Below are 24,510 nucleotides of genomic sequence, written 5' to 3'. Positions count from 1 at the left end.
CTGGAAACTACTATTTTGAAGAGATATCTGTACTCTCATATTCGTTGCAGCATTATTCACAATAGCCAAGGCATAGAAACAACCTAGGTGTCAATCAATGGATGAATGGATCAAGAAAATGTGTTATATATATATATACAATGAAATATTATTTAGCCTTAAAAAAGAAGGAAATCCTGTCATTTGCGGCAACATGGATGAAACTGGAGGGTATTATGCTAAGTGAAATAAGCCAGACAGAGAAACACAAATACTGCATGGTTTCACTTTTATATGAAATCTTAACAAAAAAAAAGTAGTTGAGTTGCCAGAGGCTGGGGGGTGGGGGATAGAGGGAGAGGTTGGTAAAAGGATACCCTCCCTGAAAAAAGAATACTCTTGAGAGATACCTACTGTTGGGGACTCTTAAGAAGACATTTTTAAAAGTCAAGCCACAATTTAACTAGTGATATTCATTGGCTTATTGAGCTAATTTATAGGTAAATTCATAAAACAGCTCTTGTATTCCTAAAAGTGAATTTCATGACCACTAGACATGACACCCTCAACTGTCATTTTTAGTGACTTCAGAGAGATAAAGTTTGGATGGTAAAGGAGGAGCGAAGAAAGACTGAATTAGAATGCTCATGATTTATACTTAATTTTATGAAATCTTTGATGGATAATCTCAATTACTAAATTTCTTTTTATATTAATGGTTTTTTCATAAGTAGGTTTAATGCTTTTTTTTCTGGTAAGAAAAAGTTACCCTAATTTGAAAAGTGATATAAAAATATGGTGTTGAGTTAATGCTATTTTATTTGTAAGGCATAAAGAACTATGATCTGTAAAAGTGAGGCAGATGCCTGTCCCGATATATAAGGATGACAAAAGAATGGGGATACGATGTTGGCTGACAGAAGCTTTTAAAAGCAATATGGGGTGGAAGAAATCAGGAGCTTTCTAAATACCATACAAAGCCAGACAGAGAAGAAAACGCAAATTTGAATCCATTTAATTCAATGCATTTAAGATGCTATTTAATAGTTTTTGGGGTTTTTTTTTTTGAGTTTTAGGAACAGGGGACAGCAGGAGTATATAAACCTAGGGATATTCCCCAACTTCATTTCACTATGTATCCTGTTCTTCTTCCTCATTACATTTGGTAAGACCAGCTTCTTATCAAAGTCTTCTCTCCCTGTCTTATCATTCATCCTGTTCCCTCCTTATTGATCATCAGACCATGAAAGAGAAAACGGATAGCTTTACTGGCGTCAATATACAATGCAGACATTGCATCTACTCAATCTACCAGGTCTGTCGATCTGCCATGGGGGAAACTGGACTGGCCTATAATTTGATGTTCACAAAAGCAAGCTGATAATTACACAGAAATTTGTGATACTCAAATGTTTGAATAATGATTTTGGCTTACACTGGTACTTTCTAAAGTATCTAAATTAAGTTGATAAGACTATAACTTTAAAAGTCATCCTAATTTGCATCTTTGAAGTAAAACACCAAATTTATCCCTTCCCAATTCTAGTTTTCCTTATTATTACTGTCTTCTCCATCACATAAAAAATGAAAATAAAAACCAGTCTGCCAAAGCAGATAACCTTGCTCCTTAGGGTTGTGAACACATGAAGAAAATATCCAGCACACAAGGTTACCTTTTTAAATGGTGATAAAATGCAACAATCAAAGGGTATGGTTTTCAGACAATTACACCATGACACTAAAATGGTAAAACCACTGTCATGGAAGTGAGAAGAACTAGTTAATATCTGGGAATATCGCTTCTTCATACCTGACTGACAAAAGGTACGAGAGGCTCTTTTTTCCAAGTGTGAATGGGGCTGACCGTAGAAAACCTATTTTTGCCAATGGTTACTCAGTTACTGAAAAATAAAAAGTATAAAACAGAGTTCCTAAATGTGTAAGGTAACATTAAGCTGTGGATTCTTAATAAAGTGTTATTAAAATTCTTTAATAGAGAAATTAAGGGGAAGAGAACTTGCTTTTCAAGTTAGGTGTTGGCTGCTATGCTGGGGTTATTGAAAAACTTTCCCCATCACAGTGGCAAACAGTTGATCTGCACACTTCTCATGAAATCTGCACCAGTCAAAAGTAGCTAAGTTCGAAGGTGTGCACAGCCCATGTTAGCCAATGGTGAGTTTTACACTCTGGTTATACACACTGTTGTTAGATCTTACTTTCTAGTCAAATAACTTCTAGTTCACGTTAGAAGTCTCATGTGTTGGTAAAAGAGAAAATTTAAAGTCATGCACTTGCTATTTTTCTTTCTTACTCTGAATCCTCTCTCTGATCTCTAGAATATTTCCTTAAATAAATGTTTAAAGATAAAAAGAGAGCACAGTTAAATGCCAAAATTTTACTTGCAATTTTCCTTCCCAAACCTCGTCCTCTCTTAGACTTCCTCATCTCAGTAAATGACACCACCCAGATGTTCATGAGAAAAAATCCAGGATCATCCTTCTTCCTTCCTATCCCCTCACGTCTCACGTCTGAACAATTAAGGCATGTTGGACACTTCTTCCTATCTCCACTACTACCATCATTCAAGCCACCATAATCTCCTGCCTCAGCTACTGCAATAGCTTCCTAAGTGGTCAGCTGCTTACATTCTTGCTCCCTGATCAACCCCTTTGCTCACTATAGGGTAGATACTGTCACTCTCCAACTCGAGGACTCTGTACTTAGAACAGAATAGAGATTTGGGCCCTGGGTCTACAAGTCCCTGAGCAGTCTGCCCTTCCCTTTATCTTCTTGTTCTACACGCTTCAGGAGCACTCGCCTTGTTTCTGTTCCTTTCTGCTTTCTTGGTTTCTGGAGAGTAAACCTGCGGATCTTCAAGGCTGAAGTAAATTCAGTAGCCTTTTTTGAGCGTAAAGACAATATACTTAGCGTAATTCAGGGCCACACACCATGTCTGTTAGTACCACTGAGAAACGCCCTCAATGTTAGTAAGTCTAGGAAAACCCCATCAGATTATTTTAATTCCCACAAAACGAATATTCACACAGGAACAATTTAAAGCACAATTTCATTCTTTATTTGTTGTATTTAGTTATGTATAATGAGTAATGGAAGATAATAAACATAATATGTCTTGTACACTTCTAAGTATGTAAAAATTATGAGTTTAGAAAGGGACAGACGATTTTCTCAAGGACTATAGTCAGTTTTCCATTTATATACAAAAGTGCAATGGTGACCGTACACTTCACCATGCTAAAAAGTTCTACATGATGGTACTATTTAACAATTACAATTGTACTATTAATGGTACAATTTAGTTGTACAAATAATTATACTAAATTGTTTTCTCCCTAGAGTTTTGTAAAAGTGCTCTACAAGAGGAAAGTGATTTTCTTTTGGCTCCTCACAGGAGCATCCGGAATGCCACTGTTTCAGGACTTGCATTGTGATACACAAAATGCCGACACTGATTATACACTTGAAAATGATGAACTGTTTTCCTCATTAGTATGGGAAGCATTATAAACCCTTAAAACAAGATATTTTGCATAGATTTTACCCAACAGGACACTGGTAATTTCAAACCCTCCAGAATCTTGAAGAAGCCGAATTAGTCTAAGAAAATAAATGTAGACAGTCATTATTACTGCTATATCAATTGTTACTGGGTAATAATTGCCAATGACAATTTTACTATTAGTTTTGTAATCAACTAAAAAGTACAGAATATAAATAATCGTAATAGAGAAATAGAAAACAGCATTAAATATTTCTGTTATGTGAAGTAAAGAATAAAGATAAAAATTCAAATGTATAAAAGCAATTTTGGATGACAAAGTGACCGAAAGTAGAATTACAGTATTATTTGAGAATTTGTTCTAAATGGCAAATAATGAGAGCTGAAGACTCATTGCCTTAAAAACCTTCATGTATAATTGAAACCCATCCCCAACATTTGATTAATAAAAGCAGGATTAACAATTCTAATGGGAAACTGAAAATACCATCAGACTTTATATGTCATCCAAAAATAAAGCAAAATTTGGTTTATAGAAAAAATTTTTGGATATGCAGTAGCTGTTTCTTTGCAGATTTTTTTCTTTTTTTGGTGAGGAAGATTTTCACTGAGCTAATATCTATGTCAATCTTCTTCTATTTTGTATGTGGGATGCCACCACAGCATGCCTTGATGAGTGCTGTGTAGGTCTGCACCCAGGATATGATCTGTGAACCCCGGGCTGCCAAAGCAGAGCACCTGAACTTAACCACTATGCCCTGGGCCAGCCCCTCTTTGCAGAATTTTTGAGGTGACTTCAAATTTTTCAAACAAGCTCTTTTACTGACTAAGAGACTCAAAGCTCAGGAAAAATACCATTTTAACATACTGACTTTTTATTTTTAGACTGATTGGTTTGTAGCTGAAATAAACGATCATTTAAACTTAAATTTTAAATAGGACAAAAGAAAAGAACTAGCTTGGAAAAAGATCAAGGGAGAAGGTAGAATGAAGAAAAATAGAAATGCTACAGATATACTAAAGCTTATTTATTTCAATGGAGAGAACTGGTAAATATGTAGGCACAGTAGTAACTGGCTAAGGAGATAGAACTTACAACTATACACAACTATGTACTGGGGCTTTGGTAGGGGAAAGGAAGAAAAAAAGAGGAAGACTGGCAGATGTTAGCTTAGGGCGAATCTTCGCCTGCAAAAAAAGAAAAAAAGAAAAAAGAAAAAAAGATGATGGGTAAGGAATACTTTAGAAAATAATAACCATAAAATTTAGTTTAGAACTAAACTGTGCTTAAATTTGAAGAGAATTAAAAAATCTTCTTATTTACACTTAAACTATCATTTGCAAGTATGATTTGGTCATTAGCTGTTACTAATCTTTAAATAATTTAGAAAACTATAGAAAATAACCATCTGATTTGACTTTTTTTTTTTTTTTTTGTGAGGAAGCTTGGTCCTGAGCTAACATGTGTTGCCAATCTTCCTCTTTTTGCTTGAGGAAGATTGTCACTGAACTAACATCTGTGCCAATTGTCCTCTACTTTATGTGGGATGATGCCGCAGCATGGCTTGATGAGTGGTGCTAGGTCCATGCCTGGCACCTGAATCTGTGAACCCCAGGCCGCCAAAGCAGAGTGCACGAACTTAATCACTACGCCTCCTGGCCGGCCCCTGATTTGACTCTTTTAATTACACTAACAGAAGCCTAATGTTTGACTATGGAAGTTATCCTCAGTCTCTTTAATACTTCTTGGTTTACTTGTCATTTTAGCCACTGCAGAAATCATCCAAACCCAAATTCATTTTGTTCACTAATACCAATACACATGAAACAAACTTGTCTCTAGATACTGAAGTGAAACACTTTTCTAGTATCACTTGATAAAGGAAAGGTTTTCAAAATTAAAAGAATACATTCATTTTCTTCTAGTTCCATTAAGTTTTTCTACTTTACACTCTGGATTTTATATATAGCCAGTAGACCCTACATTTCAAGTGGGAGGGAATTTTAAATAAAATAATTTAAAATGGGATGTTTTTAAGCAGCACTGCTCTCTGACACTGAAGATTTTGTTTTGGGATACAGAATATAAAACCATTTCCTCAAGATACTTTGTGTTCGGCATAAAATATTTAAAATGTCTCATTTCCAAGAGATCTGGTGGGAGTTCATGACAGATGCGTTATTTCTTTCTCTTTTTTTAACAGCATTATTTTGTCTAATTAGCACTGATGATTTACCCATGGTGGTAAGAACTTATTGAGAGAAAAGAAAAGCAGACCGGCATCTTAGAAAAAAGAACAAACTGGGATAAAATGGAAAAAAGGAATTTTTTTTAAAAAGGTATTTTGCAGCAAATGCCCACGAATAACCCACAGAGAGTTCATTTATTTATGCATCACCATATGATCAATCCGATTTTCTTTAGTCTCAAACAGAGAAAGCCTCGTACAAAGCATTCTCCAGGTGTTAGTTTAGATTTGTCATTATTTCCTATTTATAGACTCTGTCTAGTAAAAGAAGACAAATTACTGTAAGTGGGGGTAAATGTGATTAAATGAGTGCTCTGAAGATAAGAGGGTACAGGGACAAGGGTCATTAACACAAGTGACCTCTCTTTGCCCAGACCATATTTTTATTTTGTGGATTAGAGAAAAACTACAAAGCAAGAATAATTTCCACTACATATATCCAAAGAGAAATATATCCCTTTTATCCTAATAAGCATTTTCATGCTTTTGCAGTGTTTTAATAACACAGTGATAGTGACAAAATACTCTCTGAGTATAGTAAGAACAATATTGGAGAAATTATTCATCCTAAGGAGTCTAACTGGAAACACTGAAGAAACGTAGTTATAATCAGACTAGACATGCGGCCGGGAATGACAATTAGTGGACACCAAGATCATCAGAATCAAATGAAAAGTTGAAATTTGTAAAGTTTCAATTAAAACATCTACACTCTTTCTTTCACCTGATTGTAGCCCCATATGGCAAGGTCAGCCCTTTCAGTGAACAGACAGCTCGGTTGCCTCCAGTGTAGCTGTTATCTTCCTCAACAAGGGGAGACATTTGGCACAGCCTAAAGCTGGGGCATGAACCCTGGCTAAGCTTAAGACATTTATCTGACAGCATCAGCTGACACTCCACAAACACATTTGCTCTCCATGACCTCAGAGCATTCGTGATTAATCAAAAATGTATCTTGGATCTTGAGAACAAGCTACAACCAGGCACACACAAAAAAGAATATGCTCTCAATCTCGCTTATCGACTCAAGAGGTATATTGAATTTAGAAATAGCAAATAGAATAAAATGATCAATATGTTCTCACTCGTCCATGGAAGAGCAAACTTTATCCCTCAAGCAAAAGACATTGATCATGTAAATGTTTCAGAACTGCCTTCAAACTAAAGAATGCAAAATGCACATGGCTTACTGGGGGTGGGGAAGGGGGCCCTACCAAAAGGAGCTGTTGCTTTAACTTAAAAAAATCTATAGTTGAAGACATAAAGTGTATGCTCGTAGTGTGCTGTACTTTTAAAAACCTGTGTGTTCCACTTGAAACCTTCTTTTGGTAACATGTTGCCAAATGTTCTCAAAAAAACATTAGAAAAGAGACTTTAAAACTTAATGAAGGAACATTATTTGTGCCGAGCAAACTCCCTGCCTCAATTTAAATGAGACACAGTTATAACATATCCCCTATGCACTGTTTACAACTTATAATTCATAATTTATGTCTCTCCGTTCAAACTCTATTTTCTGCAGTCATCTGCTAAGTAATATGATTAGCATGTGAATATTGTAATATTCTGCTTCCCAACACAGTATAATTGAGCATATTTTTATTTTCATTTGTACTTTTTACTTTCTAATAACAAAACTGAACTCTAATTAAAGCAATGGGAAACAGAAGTCATATGCCCCACCCTTGATAATACAAAAATGATTACTATTAAAAAAAAATCTCTACAATTCAACTTATTAAATCCCATTCTTGCTTGGTTACCCACTGGTTAGGTTACAGTTGTTCATGATCCTACGGCAGATCGTTCCACTAAAGAAAAACTACATGTCCTCGTCCCTGTTGGCATGGCAAACAAACTTTCATAGCATGTGCTCACTCTATAAAATGGTGGTACTAATTAGAAGATATAAACTCACGCTGAGACATGATATGAATCGGCTTTATGTATCTACTAAGCTCACAGCAGTACTAGATTTATACTGTTGGTGCTTTAAACTAACACTGCACAGAAAATTCAACTTCTAAATCTGTAAGATAAGAAAGCAAAAGTGATGGAGTTGAAAACACAAAGCCTCAGCCCCTCATTTTCGGTTTCACTTCTAAAATGTTTCCTGTGCACTTCGAGGTTGCCCAGCAATTCTCTCCCATATGTTTACCTAACTTAAATTCCTCAAACATGAATTGCAAGTACCAGATAGCACAGCTGTATGTTTTGACATCCATGGTGAAAATGAGCAGAAAATCTAACTGTTCCATATCAAGAAGTATTTTTACTAGTGCTAATGTGCCTTAAATACCTTGTTCCACAGATGAGTGGCCTGGCACCTGCTGCATGAGAAATAGCCAATTACTGTTCAGTGTCTCTAATTTTCTGATTCAATTAGCATGCTTCAGAGCTTTCCAGTTTAATTGCAAACTACTTCACAGTTAGCTCTCTGATTAATCATTGCCCATCTGCAAGCCATCGGAAAACTTAGTGGAACAAATTTGTGTACTTTGGAATGCTGGGAGCTTAGCAAATCAAACTTGTTTTGGTATATAAAGCTTTAATTTTGTTTGCCCTTTTCAGCTGCACTTGTAAGAAGCTCTGTACTGATTAAACAGGAAGTCCGGACAATAATATGCTACATTATGCATATAATTACTGTAAATACAACCGAGATTGTAGAAACATCATTTAAGGTTAGGCACTAACATGAATGGAGAAGGAGGTCAAGAAAACACATTTGGAATCAATTTCTTTCCATTATGACCCAATGTAAGTATCAAGGAAAAAAAAAGCTGTGTGACACACAGTGATGTCATTACAGCACCTGTTCCCCTGAAGGCATTTTAAATTCTGGCTTTTCATGTATTCATAAAATCTTTCTTGTTATTTAATTAGTAGAGTACTAAGTTTTATAAGCTTTGTTTACAAAACATATATTAGGGATTTTAAAGCAAACTGGCACCACATTGTTTATGCTTCATTTTCCAAGCTTTCTTGCTGGTCCACTGAACATATGAATGATAATGTCAGAAAACAAAACTGTTTTAAATGAGCTTTGGCTGGATTTTAGATTATATCTTAACCCATAATCATGACTTCATTTCTGAAGAACGAAACATGAATTGCATATTTTGTTCACTCCTCTGAACAAATACCATGCAGGGGATTCTGCACTGTATGTGAGAAGAGGTTTCATAAAATGAACTTTAAAGTCCTTTCCAACTCTCAGTTTTTCTGGCTTACATTTTACAAAATTTGGAATTATTCTAACATAATTTTTAAAAAGCTTCTAAATACATCTCCTATGCAAGACCTTTTATTCCCAAGACTAACCTGTAAGCTCAGAGGGGCAGAGACTATGTAGCTCTCCACTGCATCTCCAGTGTCTCAGCGGGGTGTGCACATTTTTGGCGCTCAAATAATATTTTGGATGAAGGAAATGGAAGCGGTATGGGTTCTGAATTTTCCATGTCGTGTCACAATGCCAAGTTGGACACTGTGTTCTCCTTCTGTAACCTCAACAGGATGCAGTCATGTTATTGCATAAAGATGTTGACAAATATCATCATTCTATAAATATTTGGCTGAAAGAATAACACAGAGAGGAGAGTGCTTTGCTAATTATGATGTCCTGTAATGATTCGTTGTTAACGACAAATGACAAAAAGTAGAATTTTCCCATCTTTTATGAAGATCTTTAACAGGTTATGGAAATGTCTAAAAGCTGAAAGTTGAAACCAAACTGATAGCTCTAAAAATAACATTAAAGTCAGAAAAATGGTTTTTGGAAATTGCATGATGCAAAAAAGTTCACTTTAAAAATTTTACAGATGGTCAGAGATATTCAGTGTGGAGTGACTTTGTGACTCTCTTAACAGTCGACACACATGAGACCAAGATTCCATGAGCTTTTTAACAGTTCCTATTCTGTCTCTGTTAAGGGCTGTAAAACTCAACTGGGCAGACTTCAATCTTCTCTGAAGTTCACAGGCAGCCAATGTAAGAAATGCTGAGAAGGCGTAATCTGATCACAGCAGCTCAGGCAAGTGAGCAGGCATGCTGCCACATTCTGCTGCCCACGAGCAGGGAAGCATGGCTGGAATCCCCACTAAGATCAAATTACAAAATAATCAGGCTTTGTGGCCAGGCAGGCACGAGAGGCTATTGTGAGGTCATGACATAAATCAGGAACTAGCCTGGGCAAAATTGGGCAGTCAAAAATAACATTTTTTTGTACCACACTTATAGGGTGGTTCTCTGTGGAAAATAAACTGTTAATGATGTTCAGTGTTTTAATTCAGGAAAGGGCAAATGGCTCTCTCCACACAAGCTCCCACCAATTGAGCCTTATGTTTAGAGATAAGCAATTAAACCCCACACATCAAAGAAAAACAATGAGCTGTCCAAAATGGAATCTAGCCAAGGAGAGACCAAACTGGGCCTTGGTCCCTGTCCTGGGGTTCTCAGTCCTACCTCCACCTCTTACCCACTGTGTAGCCGGATGTCTGTGTGTATCACAGAGTAACGATGGAATAACTAAGTGGATAATGAATGAAAATGATTGCAAAGCACACTGAAAATTCTTAAAGGACCCAAATATGATTTGAGAGGGTAGCACATTTTGGGCCAAGAGAGCCACTTCCAGAAATAATCCCAGTATGCAAAAAGAGCAGACTATTCTTTGGGAAGCTAGCTCATATAGATGGCTCTCATATGGCACCACACCCTGGAGGATGATATTCTATAGAGAAGTGTTGACTTTTGTATCTGGTTCCCAAAGCCGAATCTACCATAGAAATTATATTTCAGTTCCTGAGAAGTTTCCAAATGATTGTCTGTGTTGTACTAAACATGCAAGACAACAAAATTATAGAATACAGTTAGCCTTTCAATAGAAGAAAAATATAAAAATCAGGGTGGATATTTCAGAGGAGGATAGCAGGACTCCCCCGGGAACCACCGTTTGGCAAACTTTTGCTGGGGCAACCATAATCGAGGTGGGCAGAAGAATGATTTCATAGACAATAAACAAACCAGCAAAACCCTAAATGAAGAGCAACCAAGGCTTTTTGGTAAACAATAGTAGCAGGCATACCAACAAATTAGTGACAAACCATTTTATAAGGACTTCTGACAGGGGCTTCAAAGAAGTACTTTTTAGGTGGTCCAGTGTGAACTGAGCACCACGTGCTGGTTTTCCACCTGTACTCCTGATGCACAGACGAATTATCATCAGTAATATCTTTCTTAGACATAAAAGCAATATACCTATTTGCATACTACAAATTCAAAGAGTGTTTTTTAACTTTTAAAAGGCAAAATATAAGTTACTATAAAGTTCACAAGAACTTTTAAAAAATGAAAATAAAGGCACAAAGTAGTTGCTTTTAGATAGGGAATCGTACAAGAGATATGAAATTTAACATCTACTGTACTGTAAGCCTATATCTTATTGATAATTTAAAATTATAATTAGTGTTCTTGGGACCGAATGCTATACAGAAAACTAAATATGCACATATGTATGAGATGTGAGATGCTGCTGCAAGAGAGAAATACCCTATTTTTAAAGCAAAAAAATAAAAAAACCTACTGAAGTCTATCCTTTCATTTATATGTCTCATGTAAATTACACATAATTTTAAATCTTCAACACTTTGAAAATGGCCAGGTCTCATGGCACTTCTCCTTTATTATCGTCCATTTTCACTTGGCCATGGCAATAGAGACTTCTCTAGAGACAGCTAAGGATTAAAAACTACATACTTTGACTTGAACCAAGAAATGACCACTAGAAAAAAATTAATTTTTATTTATATAATCTGGTAAAAAAATATATAATTTTTCTACTCTAAAGGCATTTTCTTATGCAGTAACACCACAAAAATAGCTTAAGTTTAAAATAGTGGATTTCCCATATGGTTAGTCCACAGCAAGATAAAGTTGTAAATGAGGGGACTATGTGAAGAAAACATAAAAATGCCTTAAGGGCACATACAAAAAAATGTGATATTGCATGATTTACATACACAATTTTATTCCTCAAAATTCAAAGAGAAAAGCTTAATATGTAATAATTTAAATTGTATTTCACATCAAATATTCCTGATTACGTATTTAACTCTAAAATGTATAACTCAATTTAGAGCATAATGTGGGAGAGGAGTTAGTAAGAATCTAACCTTTTGCATTTCTTGACTTTTTTGGGCTTGTGGTAATGTTGTATTTATAGAGATTCTACACTTTCAAATTTAAGTCTTGAAATGTCAGAAAAATCCCAAAGCTGAGATCTCACAGAAGGTGATTTTTAACAGTCCTTAAAAGTAAAGACTTTATGATCTTCTGACAACTGGAGCTTTCACATTTTAAGATTTTAAATTTTCAGTCCTAATATTACATAAGCATTTACACTGGTACACTTTTAAAGATTCCATCATCTTTGATAAACCTGGAAAGAAGAGGAAAATAAGAAAATAGAAAAAGTTGTGAAGTTCAAGAATGTTATCTAAGTACAAATATAAAGAAGTCAATACTGAAAAAGTCTTCTGTAGTTAAAAGTGGTCTCTCAGGAGAATATATTTCCAACGTAAAAGAAATCACAACGTCCAGTTAATTTTTGATTACTTAGAGTAATATAAAAGGGAGATCTCCCAATATTTTGGAGCTGGAACTTGAATGAGGAAAGAGAGGCCCCTCTTAAATGACTTGCTCAAGAACACACGGCTAGTTAGTTTTAGAGTTCCATCTAGAATATACCAGGTCTCTTGTCTCCAAGTCTCTTTACCACTCCCATAGTTAAAGTTTTCTACATAATTCTTGGAATTCATTTATTTTCAGTGTATCCTCCTACGGTCTGTGTGACCACAGGCAAGTCACAAACTCTCCAGTTTTCTCATCACTTTCAATGCAACAAATATTTTTCTATCACCTACTATGAGCCAGATGTAGAGATTATAGAGATAATAAGACATGAATTAGTCTTATTCTTGGGTATTTTATGGTTTAGTTGGGGGGAGAGGACTGGTAAACAAATATCATTAAAGACAATACTTAATTTGACTAGAAAGGCACCAAAGTCAAAGGTGACATTCAGTCTCTGATTACCAAGATTAAAGATAGGGTCTGGACTAAATGGTCTCTAAGTCTCTTTCTAAAAAAACCCGAATTTCATTTTTTCCCTCTACTCTCATTATTCCTTAGATGGACTTGTCAATAATTAGGTAATTGATAAGACCGAAATTTCTAAATATTGAAAGTAATTTCAGTGAAACACAATGACATGTTTATGAATAAATATGCGATGAACAAAGCCTTTTATGTGCAAATAAGTTTGTGAAGTTATGAGTTTCTTTGGTAAAGGCCTTTAATGTGTCCACATGCATTGTAACTCCCAGAGAAAAATTTAATATGCAATGTTTCCTTTTCTTATTATGAAAAAATTCCCCCCAAAGTAGGTTTTATTACTATCTCTATATCTTAGAATTAATATTCCAAGGAGCAGCTTGGGCAACGCTAGCCCCAGACTCCTGTAATATTCTGTCAACTAGTCTTCTCCACCAACCCACCCTACACACCCACTGGCTAGTTAATCCTCCTAAAATGTCTCTTTCATCTTTTTTCCCTGTTCAAAAACTTTCAGTGACTCTTTGTGGCCTATAAAGTCCAAACTCTTCAGATTCTCTAGATGCTCCTTGTGCATTCTTCTTCAATTTCAGGCTCTATCATCTCAACAGATGAACACAGTATGCAACCTCTGGCCTCATCCCCTGAACCACTTTTTATAAAACTGTTACTATCTTTTCTTTTTATTGGTATTTCTCTTTTATGTGTATATTTTATGCCTCTTTTGGCTACATTATGTAAGCTCACTGAGGCCAGGCACAGACCTTGCATGCCAGAATTTAGCACATTCTCTTGTACTTACTACCATTTTAAGCGACAGTAATGGTGAGACTATTAGTGACATGGTAAAAACCAGAGAAAAGAAAAGGACCTAAATCAGGGGGCTAAATGTTCAACTAAATACAAACTAAATACATAGTTCAATTACAAACTAAATACATAGTGGTTTACAAAAATATTACTCATTTTTTCCAAATGTCAAATGGTGACTGCTCAGGCAAGAGTTTTCAACTTTGATTGTTAACATATCCTAAATGTATAATATAATTGAAATATTTATTAAATATTGAAACTCTACTATTCAATATTTTCTTTCTTTAAATACTTTTAAATAGCTTCAGCTTCTTACACATAAAGGAACAGTTTCAGTTCCAAAGGAGATTTCTACCCTAATCAAGACATTTTAAATAAGGCGCGTGATCCACTAACAAGTATTTTAAAAGGTTATCTATTCTAATTAATAAATTTTACAAAAGTGCAAAGTACTTAACAGTTTTTAAATTTTAGACTATCGTGTAACTTTTTTTGAACTTCTTCACAGTTGATTTGTGAAAAAACTGAAAAAACTTTTCAATGTTTCAACAACATTGAAAAAATGATTGTTACACAGTAACATTTGGCATTGAAATTATAAATTATTCTGAAATTCAGATATAATTTAACCTCAAGTGACACAAGGACTTAGTGACTTCTCACCTCATGAAACATTCTCATTTTTAGATACAAATTTTCCCCTTTTAGCAACTGAAAGAAACAGCTCATGAATAAGTTTTGATTAAGCAAAGAGGTTTTTTTTTTTTAAAGTAAGATATACATTTTTAACCACAGAGGAAAACTGACTCCTTTTAAAATACAAAAATAACATTGCCCTTCCTGAATATCTGAATATACAGTATTTATTTTTTAACACATTGTGTTATATTCAATAGTTTTTTAGTTCTTATAAATGTAATTAATTAATTATGTCTATTACTTGCATTAGTATGTGTATACTTTCTTCCCTTTTTTGCCCCTTACTGGAGGATTTGGAAGGTAGAAGCCATGACAGCAATGACCCTGTTGGTCTCTTCACCACCATACCCCAGGGCCTGGGACAGTTACTGGCACGTAAGTGAACACTCAATAAATATTTCTTAAATAAATGAATTGCTAGAACATATGCTCCATGAGGAAAAGGAATATATTTGACAGTTTATTAGTTAAAAATCTGGCCTTTAGATTCAGATTTGTAATGTCTGAGTTCTGGTTGCACTACTTCATAGCTGTGAAGTCTCTGTAAACCTGTTTCCTCACCTGTGAAATGGAATAGTAATAGAATCTGCCTCATACTGTTATTGTGAAGATTAATTTACATAAACACTTGCACACAGGGAGCACTCAACACACAGTAGTGCTATTATCATCATCAACATCATCATTATCTCCTTCATTTGTCTCATTCGCCACTTACCTCCTGTTCCAAGCTTGTAGCATAGACTCAGTAAATATTTGTTAAGTGAAGAAATGCATCAATGAAGTGCGGCTGTATCTGCATACAGAAATAGGTTTGTGTCCCCTCAGCATACTTTTAGGCAAGATTCAGACAAAGAGCAATTCAAAAAAACAATGACTCTAAAAGTTAGCGTGACTGAATCACTCTTCTCTGAACCTGCTGTTTGGAGATCTAGTCACAAAGTCCTAGTCATTCTCTACTCCTTGGAGAGTAAGTGTTCTTTTTACATCCTTTTTGAACTTCTGGTAGTACCTAGCACAGAAGTTTGTATCATTTCTACTGAAAAAAAAAATCCTATTTAGCAACCAAGGCACATAAGGTAAAATCTGAAAACAACTGAACATGGATTATAGAATGGGTAAATGTTAGAATTCTCATAATATTTAACTGCATTATCTTAACAAATCCAGTTTGCAGCATTTATATTTCTTGCAATGTTGCTATACATTGAAGTGGCATAGTGAGAATCATTACTTCTACACTTTCTAACTTAAAACTGCAGTAAAAATTGCGTAAATAGCAACTAAAGAGTTATATTTCTGTGAACTGCCTCATCTTAAGTGGACAAGAAAAGTAAGTCTCAGATTGTGTGGCTTTGAAATATTTATTTTGTTACTGCCTTAAATCATTTTAGATCTTAAATTCATTATACTTCTCATCAGAAATGCCCTATATTAAATACTACTGAGAAGTTTTCTAATTTATTTTGAGCTTCACTAGGGAAAGATTCTATCAGATTATAGAGTAGCCTTCTTATATTTAAGGCTTATATTAGTTCTTTTTTAATTTATAAAAATGACTATGAACTTTAGCAACAAAGAGTTTAGGTTTTCTTTATTAAGACAAGATGAATAGTGAATAATTATTTTAACTGGGTGAAGAAGAAAAGGAAAGAAGACTCAGACAAGGGTTAATCTCAAATTCCTCTATTTACTTGTGTACATTCTCTGTGAAATTATTCTGTTTCCACCGTATTTTCCAGGCTAAAGACAAAATTTAAAAGACCTATAAAATATCCATAAACCTTTATCCTCTTTATCACTCATCTCCCACGAATACACTGAAAGAAGAACTGCCGATCCTAAAAGCTGAAGTCAGAGGTTCTCACATGTTAGCGTGTACACGGCAGACTCATCAGGGGTACTTGTTAAAAATGCAGATGGGCACTCAGGATTTACTTCTCATCTCTTGGGGTGTGGCTCAGGAGTTGGAATGAGCGAATGTGTCAAGGTGAGAGGAAAGAAAACTACCCAGTATTTGTTCTTGTATCTAAAATCTAAAAACTTCCTTCTAGGTTCTTCTTTGCTTCTTTACCTCTTTTTACTTTCCCCAGGCTTGAATATGGGGCTCTAACTGCTTCTTAGATGCATTTCCAAACCTTTTGGGGATTCTAGAAATAAGCTCCTGCTGAAGGTGCCTGGTCATTTTTATACTGGACCAGGGCTGCTGAAATTCCAAACCTTAAACTTGAAAGGAATACTAAACAAACACCAATTCTAAAACACATATAACTCACTTTCCTCTAATATCACAATAATTGCTATAATGAATTAACTAACATGCGTTAGGCACTGAGCTAAGCACTTTACGTATGTTATCAGTTGCTTTCACGTACAAAAATCCCCAAACATGAATACTTCGCCAGAAGCAAGAAGGCCAGATGGTTCTGATTCTGACTTTGCTACTGATTTGTAATAAACTCTGACTTTTGATTCTTTAGCAACCAGGGATGAGTCTCTTAAAGATAAATGAAGGTTGCTGAAGTTGTTGGTGAGAGAAGACTCAGGTGTTCAAAGGATGCTCCTCTTTACCCAAGTCCAACTATAATCATGGGAGACTCCAACACTCCCAGAATGGGCTCTCCAATACTATGACCGCTCCACTCCTTGGTCTTCGGCGACCTTCTCCTCCACTCCTCTTCAGCTACCCAGTCCTTGATGTTTAACTCTGGTCCTGCAGCACTCTTCTGAAATAATAAATTTAGACATCCCCCCAATTTGACCACAACCTCCTATCACTTTAACCATCTTATTCAAATAATCTCCTTTTCCTACCTTAAGAAAAAATCTTCTAGGGCTCCCTGTCCATTCATTCGCCTTTTTCCCTACGAGGCTTTTTCTGTTTTCACTTCCCTCCTTAAGTGCTTACAGTCCATGGTCCAATATTTCAATATATTTTCCTAAACTGCCTTGCCCCATTGTCCATTAAGTGCACTTGCCTGGAAAGCCCCAATGTTACTGGTTTCTGTCTGTCTAAAATTTGTGGTCCCTATATACAAATCATCATCAACACAACCAGGTCCTCAACAGTGGTGCTCAGCCATTGAACTATGTAATCCCAGACAACTCTGCAGATGTTATGATTTAAAGATTAAAAAAAATCATAAAGGCACTAAAAGAAAATAAAAGAGAATTTATCTATAATTTTGGGGTGGGACTTAAGGCATGACAAGAAGACCAGAAACTACACAAAAAATGATTGATGCTTTTAGCTCAATAAAAACTAAAAACTTCTGTATGGGAAAAAAATTCCATAAGCAAAATGAAAAGATAAAAGGCAAACTAGGCAAAATATACCACATATAACAAGGACTGTTATCCATCATTTATAAAGGACTCTGAGAAATCAATAAGGAAATGACAAAGATTCAATAGAAAAAATACTGGTAATTCACAAGATAAATATAAATGGCTAATAATTATATAAAAATATGTTCAACCTTCCTGCTTATCAAATAAACATAAATTTAATTGAAGCGTTCTTGTAGATGGGCAATGATCAAAATAATTAACGACATTTTTACTTTTTCAGTATTCTTTGGACTTTTAACAGCATTTGACATTGCTGACCATCCCTCTGACACACAGCAGTCTCTTCCCCTGGCTTTCCTTCCTCTAATTTTTTCCCTAGTTTTCTGGTGGCTCCTTTGCAGCTTCTCAGAGACCTTGCTGCACAGCTACCACACACTGTGCTTCTCACTGAACAGGTCCTCCTAGGGTGACTTCATCAGTCCTATCACTTGCAAATCTCTACCCATTGAGCATTAGTCAATATACCTAATAGCTTACTCATCATCTCTACTCGGGAGTCTTGTAAGCACCACAAACTCAGCAAGTGAAAATTGAATCCATCATTCTCCCACAAACATGCTCCTGTCTTCATTTTGTCTGTTAATGACAGAACATCCATACAATTGCCCAAACCAACAACCCGGGCACCAACCTTGATGTTTTCCATTCTACCACCAATCACTTCAGGTCATATCAACTCTCCTCACATCAAAATATTTCCCCCATCTCCACTGCCTCATCTACGTCATCATAATCTAATTAGTCTTGCTTTAGTCTTGTCATCCTCCGATACACTCCCCTTATCCCATCTAGAATGTTCTCTGAAAAATGCAAATCTAATCATATCATATTCCCTTTCTTAGAACACTTCTTTCCAAGCAAGTTCTTTTACAACGTTGAGAAGTTTTTCCATGATCTGGCTCCTGCTTATCTCTCCAGCCTCATTTCCTTTTCCTACTCTACCCTCATACTCTACTCTCTAGCAATAGTGGACTTTCTTGGTCTTCAAATGTACCATAGATTCCCTGGTCTTTGTCTTTGCCTAGAACCTGGAAAACTATTGTCTGTGCCCCCACCCTGACTCCTTACATATAATTCTTCCCTCATCAATGAGAAATGGCTAACCCTTACATTTTTTAGGCCTTAGCTTTTTGAAAGCAAGGACTGTGTTTGTGGTTCTAAGAGTTGTGCCCTTAGCACCTAGTACAGAACTTGGCACAGAGCAGGTGCAGAGCAGCTGAACATAAGTGGATGAGTATTGTGTCAAAATGCATGGCACCACATGCCTTACTCTGGCATTGTGACATGGTGAGGAATCACTAAAAGTTTTACTGTTACAGACTAGATTAGGCCAAACTGGTTCCCCATATTGCTAAGACCCAACATTCTCCCAGGTGTCTGCTCACATAACTAAAAAATAAAGATATTTATTTGGAGTCAAGCCAGTCCTTATACTCATTCTCTGCTTTTTCTTACCCTCAAGCCTGCAAAAAATGGATCAGAGGGGCTGGTCCTGTGGCCAAGTGGTTAAGTTCATGTGCTCTGCTTTGGTGGCCCAGGGTTTCTGCCGGTTCAGATCCTGGACGTGGACCTAGCACCACTCATCGGGCTATGCTGAGGTGACATCCCACATAGCACAACTAGAAGGACCTACAACTAGAATGTACAACTATGTACTGGGGGGCTTTGGGCAGAAGAAGAAGAAGAAGAAAAAAAGATTGGCAACATGTTAGCTGAGGTGCCAATCTAAAAAAAGAAAAAAAATGGATCAGAAATGTGATATCTGGTAGATACTGAAAATTCTTTATGCCCAAAAGTCTTTATGCCCAAAAGCCCAAATTAAAAATCTTGCCCTAGAAAACTTATTTCCTCCCCTTGGGCTTGTATTGGTTAATGGTGTCACCAATCATCTACCTTACAAAAGTAGGAAGCACTCATCTCTCTTTCTCAACCTTTCCATCTAAGCAGCAGGTAAACTGTAGTCTCTGTTGCCTAGACACTTATTCCTTCCTCTCCCATCTTCATGGTAACCACTTTGATTTAGTTCTCATCATGACCCCCTGAATATACTAACTGGTCTCTTGTTAAATCTCTTCTACAAATCTATCCTCATACCACCACTACCAATCTGAACATGCTAGTCCCAAGCTTACAAACTTTCAATGGCTCACCACCTAGAGGATAAAGTCCAAATTACTCCTTAGCAGAACCCCCTCTATCTTATTGACCTCATTTCCTATAACTCCTCATCTTGTGGGCTCTTGTGCTCAGCCATACTAAATTTTTGCCATTCCCCAAACCTGTCATATTGTTCCATATTCTTTACCTGGGCGTATGATCTTATTTTTCTCTGTAGAAAGCTCTATTTTTCTCTAAGTCATTACTTCTGTAAATAGTTCAGATTTTACTTCCTGTAAAACCCTCCCTAAACACTCAAGTTTAACTAGTGATTCCCCACTGTGGATTCATAGCACTTTGTATGTTTTTCTAGCGTAACACATCACATTGCTTTGTAATGATTATTTACATGCTGTTGTGGAGAATGCTAAATGTTCACGAAAACCTTTGCTAAAACAATTGTAACCAAGCACATGGATGCCCAACACATTACATTTCCTAGCATTTCCCGCAGTTAGGTGTGGCCACCTAAGTCCTTCCCAATGCAATGAGTGTAGGATGGATTTGTGTGATCTGTGGCTGGTGCCTTAAGGAAGTGGGTATGACTCTTCCACGTGCTCATCCCCCCTTCCTGTGATCCAGAATATTGATGAAGCTGCAACCCAGCTGTGATCACGCAGATGACAATACTGCCTAGGTGATGGGAGAGAAACAGGATGGAAGGAACCTGGTTCCTGAACCTGGCTGTGCAAGGCAGAGCCATCTGCCCATGTGAAATGCTCATCTTGGACTGTTATGTGTGAGAGAAATCAACCTCTAAATCCTCTATGTATCTGGAGCTTTTACGTTAGAGCAGCTTAGCTTTACCTTAACTAATATAGGTCTTTTCCTCCTTTTGGTTTGTTTGTACCATAAGAGTAGAAGCTGGCTTATGGTTCTTTTTGTCTCCTTGTGACAAGCATATGGTACTTAACTAAAGGCTAGCTGAATGAACCTTGAAGATAAAATGGTACCTTGTCTATGCTCAGTCTTGTGGAAAGACCAAAGGCAAAGGGATAAGAAGAAACAAGACGATATGAGAAATGTTTCATGTAACCATCTCTGGATACCTTTGGAGACACCTAGGTCTACTGATAAAGGATCTGAGGACCCTTAAAGAAATAGAACTAGGAAAAGAGATCTAGAATCTGAGATCAAGCTAGAATGAAACACTGGTGACTTCTCCAAGAGAAAGGGAGTAAACGAGGACCATCAAATCCACCAGTAGCAGAAATAGCATTAAGTAATACCCATACCTACTGGATACTGCTCTATTTTCCCCCATGATAACTGAGCTTTATTGTTTTACTGTGTGTGGTAGCTAGTCTGGAAAGACAGGTACTTCCTCACCCCCACCCTTGTCTGTCCCCACCCCATGGCATGCTTCACAGTATTAATGCCCTTTATAGCTTCCTTCCCTGGAATGTGGACTGGCCTCATGATTTTCTTTTTGAACACAGAATATGGTGGAAGTGACACTGCCTGACTTTTGAGGCTAGGTGATAAGTTTTGCAGCTATTGTCTGGGACTCTTAGAGTACTTACTTGCTTTTTGGATGCTCCCTCTTAGAACCCAACATATGCTGGAGGAAACCCAAGATACAGAGAGCTCATGTGTGGTGCTCCAGTAGGTAGCTCCAGCTGAACTCCCAGCCAATAGCTAGCATCAACTATCAGCCATGTGAACAAACTACTTGGGATGTGCAACTCAGTGACCTTTCAGATGACTCCAGCCCCAAGTGGAATTTGACTACAACCATATGAGAGATCCTAGGCAACAACCACTCAGCTGAGATCAGTCAACCCATGGAACCATGACAGATAATAATAAATTGTTTTAGGCCACTAAGTTTTTGGATGGTTTGTTATGCAGAAATAGATTACCAGAATTCTAAAACTGATATAAACCTGAGCCTTTGCATAATGTTGTGAAGACTTTTTGAGCATTACTTGGAAGTGGTTTGGGCTACTAAAGAACAATGCCTCACGAGAGCCAATGTAAAGCCTTACTTTTCTCTTAATGTTCTACGTTTTGTTTCCTCAAGTTTTAAAATCATCATAAAAAATGATGATTGTTTGAGGGGGCTTTTTTCAAAAGCCTATTCTTCCTTCAATGTGCTTACTTCCTGGGTGGGAGACACAAAACTACTGTGTAAACAACAAATAGACTGAGTTATGCTTAACCTCCTAAGAAAGTATAAGTTGGAGCAGAACATGGAGTCAAAAAGTAAGAGTAAACACATCAGAATGATATTTTGTAGTAATGCACAGATTGCAATTGGCAGCACTTATTGCTAAACAGATAGAGTTGGAATGTAGTCACTGTGGTATGCAATCAGAAGACACTGTCAAGACCTAGTCCAACCCCACACATTCGCCATCAAAACTGGATTATTCTCATTTAACCGTCACCTCTCCCCTACTATGGCTTGGGATAACTTTTCTCTGCAAAATCGATAATTTGCTTCCAGAGGAAAGCACCCTGAAGGCTTAGCAATCTTACAATAGGGCAACATTATCTGAATCCGGAAATAACTTAAAAACATATAAAGTTTGAATGCAAAAAGTTTAACTTCAAGTCCCAATTTCTATGCTTTCTTCTCCATCAACTTCCCCAGTGCCCAGTGTCCTAAAGCTGTTCTTGGGCTACTACTGCAATATCTTGACTTGTAGGAGTCTCCATGCATGAAATCTTTCCTGAACCTCCATTAAAACCTCCCTGTCCTGTGTCCCATTCTTTCAGTGATTCCACTAAATAACTAACTCAGCTATTTGAAGAAAAACTTAAGATGACTTTCACGGACAAGTCACACGGATTCTATGTCTGTACGTCTGCGGGCTCTATCCCCTCTTTATTTTCACTCTCATTGCCTGCATTTAAGCATCATTACCTTATGCAGGGACTATAATATTGACCTTTGAACTTCATTTTCCATATCTTCAGCCTTTCTTTCTCAATATATTTTACTCACAGCTGCTAGATCAACCTTTCTGAAGTATAGTTCTAATAGTTCATTTCCTCCCTCACCAAAAATCTTTGACCCCCAGGGCTTAAAAATAAAAACTCAAACAAAAACAAACCCCACCTTAGCCTACCATTTAATGTTCTCTGTCATCTCATTCCCACTTAACTCATAACTGTTTTCCTCATTCTGCATTCACACCCATGATGCATCTACCAAACTCCCTTCTTGCTGTTGTCAATGTTTACGTCATATCATCTATACTTCCAAGCCCCTACTCATGTTGACAATCCTAACTGAAATATTCTTCTTCCCTTCTACGGATCTTCAAATCCTACCCATCTTTTATGGTTCAGTCTAACGGACCTCCCCTCCTCAATCCTTGAATGTCTTGTTGGATTTTATAATTAGGTAGAATCACACCTTCTTCCAAATTTCTCTATTACTTATATCAAAATCTCCCTTATGACCCTTATATCTTTCTCCTTGAATTATTAAATTTATGAATTTTTATCTCCTTCCTACTGTCCTTTATTCTATGAAGAACAGGATACGCTGCACATGCAGGAAATGCTCAATAAATATTGTTGCATGGATGCAGATGTTATTATTCCATTATGTTACTCATTCTTGCTAATATTTACATTTTACCACTGGCTATACAGAGACTAATGTATGGGGAATGCACTGATGAGAGAAAGGAGAGATTTTTTTGGTGGGAAAATAAGAATCAAAAATATTACAATGCGTGCCATGTACACAGCTCTCCTCTCTTCATGTTACTTTCCTATTTAAAAAAGACAAGTTGTTTAGATCTTTCTGTTATATTGAGAAAAAGTATAATCTATCTCTCTGTTTTCACATTTATTTAATTCTTATTCAGCTTCATGTCTACTCTCTTTTCAAATCTTATACTACGAGATAGCTCGGTCTCATCTGTCCTAAAAACTATTGCTTCTTTCATTTGTTTGCTCTTCCTTTTGGGTTTTGATAATTTCTCTCTATCTCTCCCCTTTATAAACACTTGGGAGTTACCTTGTTTTGGTATATAGATCTGGCTTTCTTGTGCCAACAAGTAACCAACCACTTATCTTCTTTAAATCTTTTGTTCAAACTTTCCTTCTTATTAATGTAAGCTTGCTAAGTCATTTTATGACATCATTATTTAAGCAGCTAAATAATCCTATAAACAACAAGCTGAATAAAAATCTCACCTCACGTATGACACCGAAACTTTATATTTTTTAATATGTTGCCTCACGTACAACTCCTTTCTACTTCCTATATAATTCTCTTGTTCAATTTTGCATTTGTGTGATGCCTGCATAATGAATTCAAACAATTAACTACCCAAATGAAAGTTTAATCTTTTGCTTTTAAATTTAAAAAAAATTTGAACCCTGGGCCGCCAAAGTGGAGCGTGTGAACTTAACCGCTTGGCCACGGAGCCAGTCCCTGAATCATATTTTAATATAGATATTTTAATTGCTCTTAATTAAAACCTTGAAGAGATTCTGCATTCATGTTCTATGAAAAGCTGAGACTAACATATTTAAAGAAGCAGCTTGCTTTAGGGCTTAACCATTTTAAAAAATGCCTCTAACACTAGGATCCCATATTACTTTAAAGACACAGTCTTAGACATATATTATTTTATAAAGTAATTTGCACTACATTCCTCAGAATGA

General features: G+C 36.3%; 2 protein-coding genes across 13 annotated transcripts in view; both read right to left on the bottom strand.

Annotated features, from left to right (window-relative positions):
- Positions 1–24,510, bottom strand: part of ARB2A (ARB2 cotranscriptional regulator A) — a 381,926-nt gene that overhangs the window by 40,471 nt on the left and 316,945 nt on the right. For 2 of the 12 annotated variants that reach the window (XM_070517779.1, XM_070517783.1), the window contains one exon: positions 694–4,687. The exons of the other annotated variants lie outside the window; for them this stretch is intronic. In XM_070517779.1, coding sequence (XP_070373880.1) covers positions 4,671–4,687 — 17 coding nt within the window. In that variant the 3' untranslated portion in view covers positions 694–4,670. Of the gene's footprint in view, positions 1–693; positions 4,688–24,510 lie in introns of those variants that run through there. 12 annotated transcript variants of the gene reach the window in all.
- Positions 4,698–24,510, bottom strand: part of POU5F2 (POU domain class 5, transcription factor 2) — a 62,624-nt gene continuing 42,811 nt past the window's right edge. The window contains 1 exon segment of the mRNA XM_070517784.1: positions 4,698–24,510. This exon segment is cut by the window's right edge and continues 40,970 nt beyond it. The gene's annotated coding sequence lies outside the window, so the exon portion shown is untranslated.

Source organism: Equus asinus, chromosome 9 (assembly GCF_041296235.1).
Source record: "Equus asinus isolate D_3611 breed Donkey chromosome 9, EquAss-T2T_v2, whole genome shotgun sequence".
Lineage (NCBI taxonomy): Eukaryota > Metazoa > Chordata > Mammalia > Perissodactyla > Equidae > Equus > Equus asinus.
The sequence above is the reverse complement of the archived record's forward strand: the minus strand, read 5'-3'. Positions and strand labels throughout refer to the sequence as shown.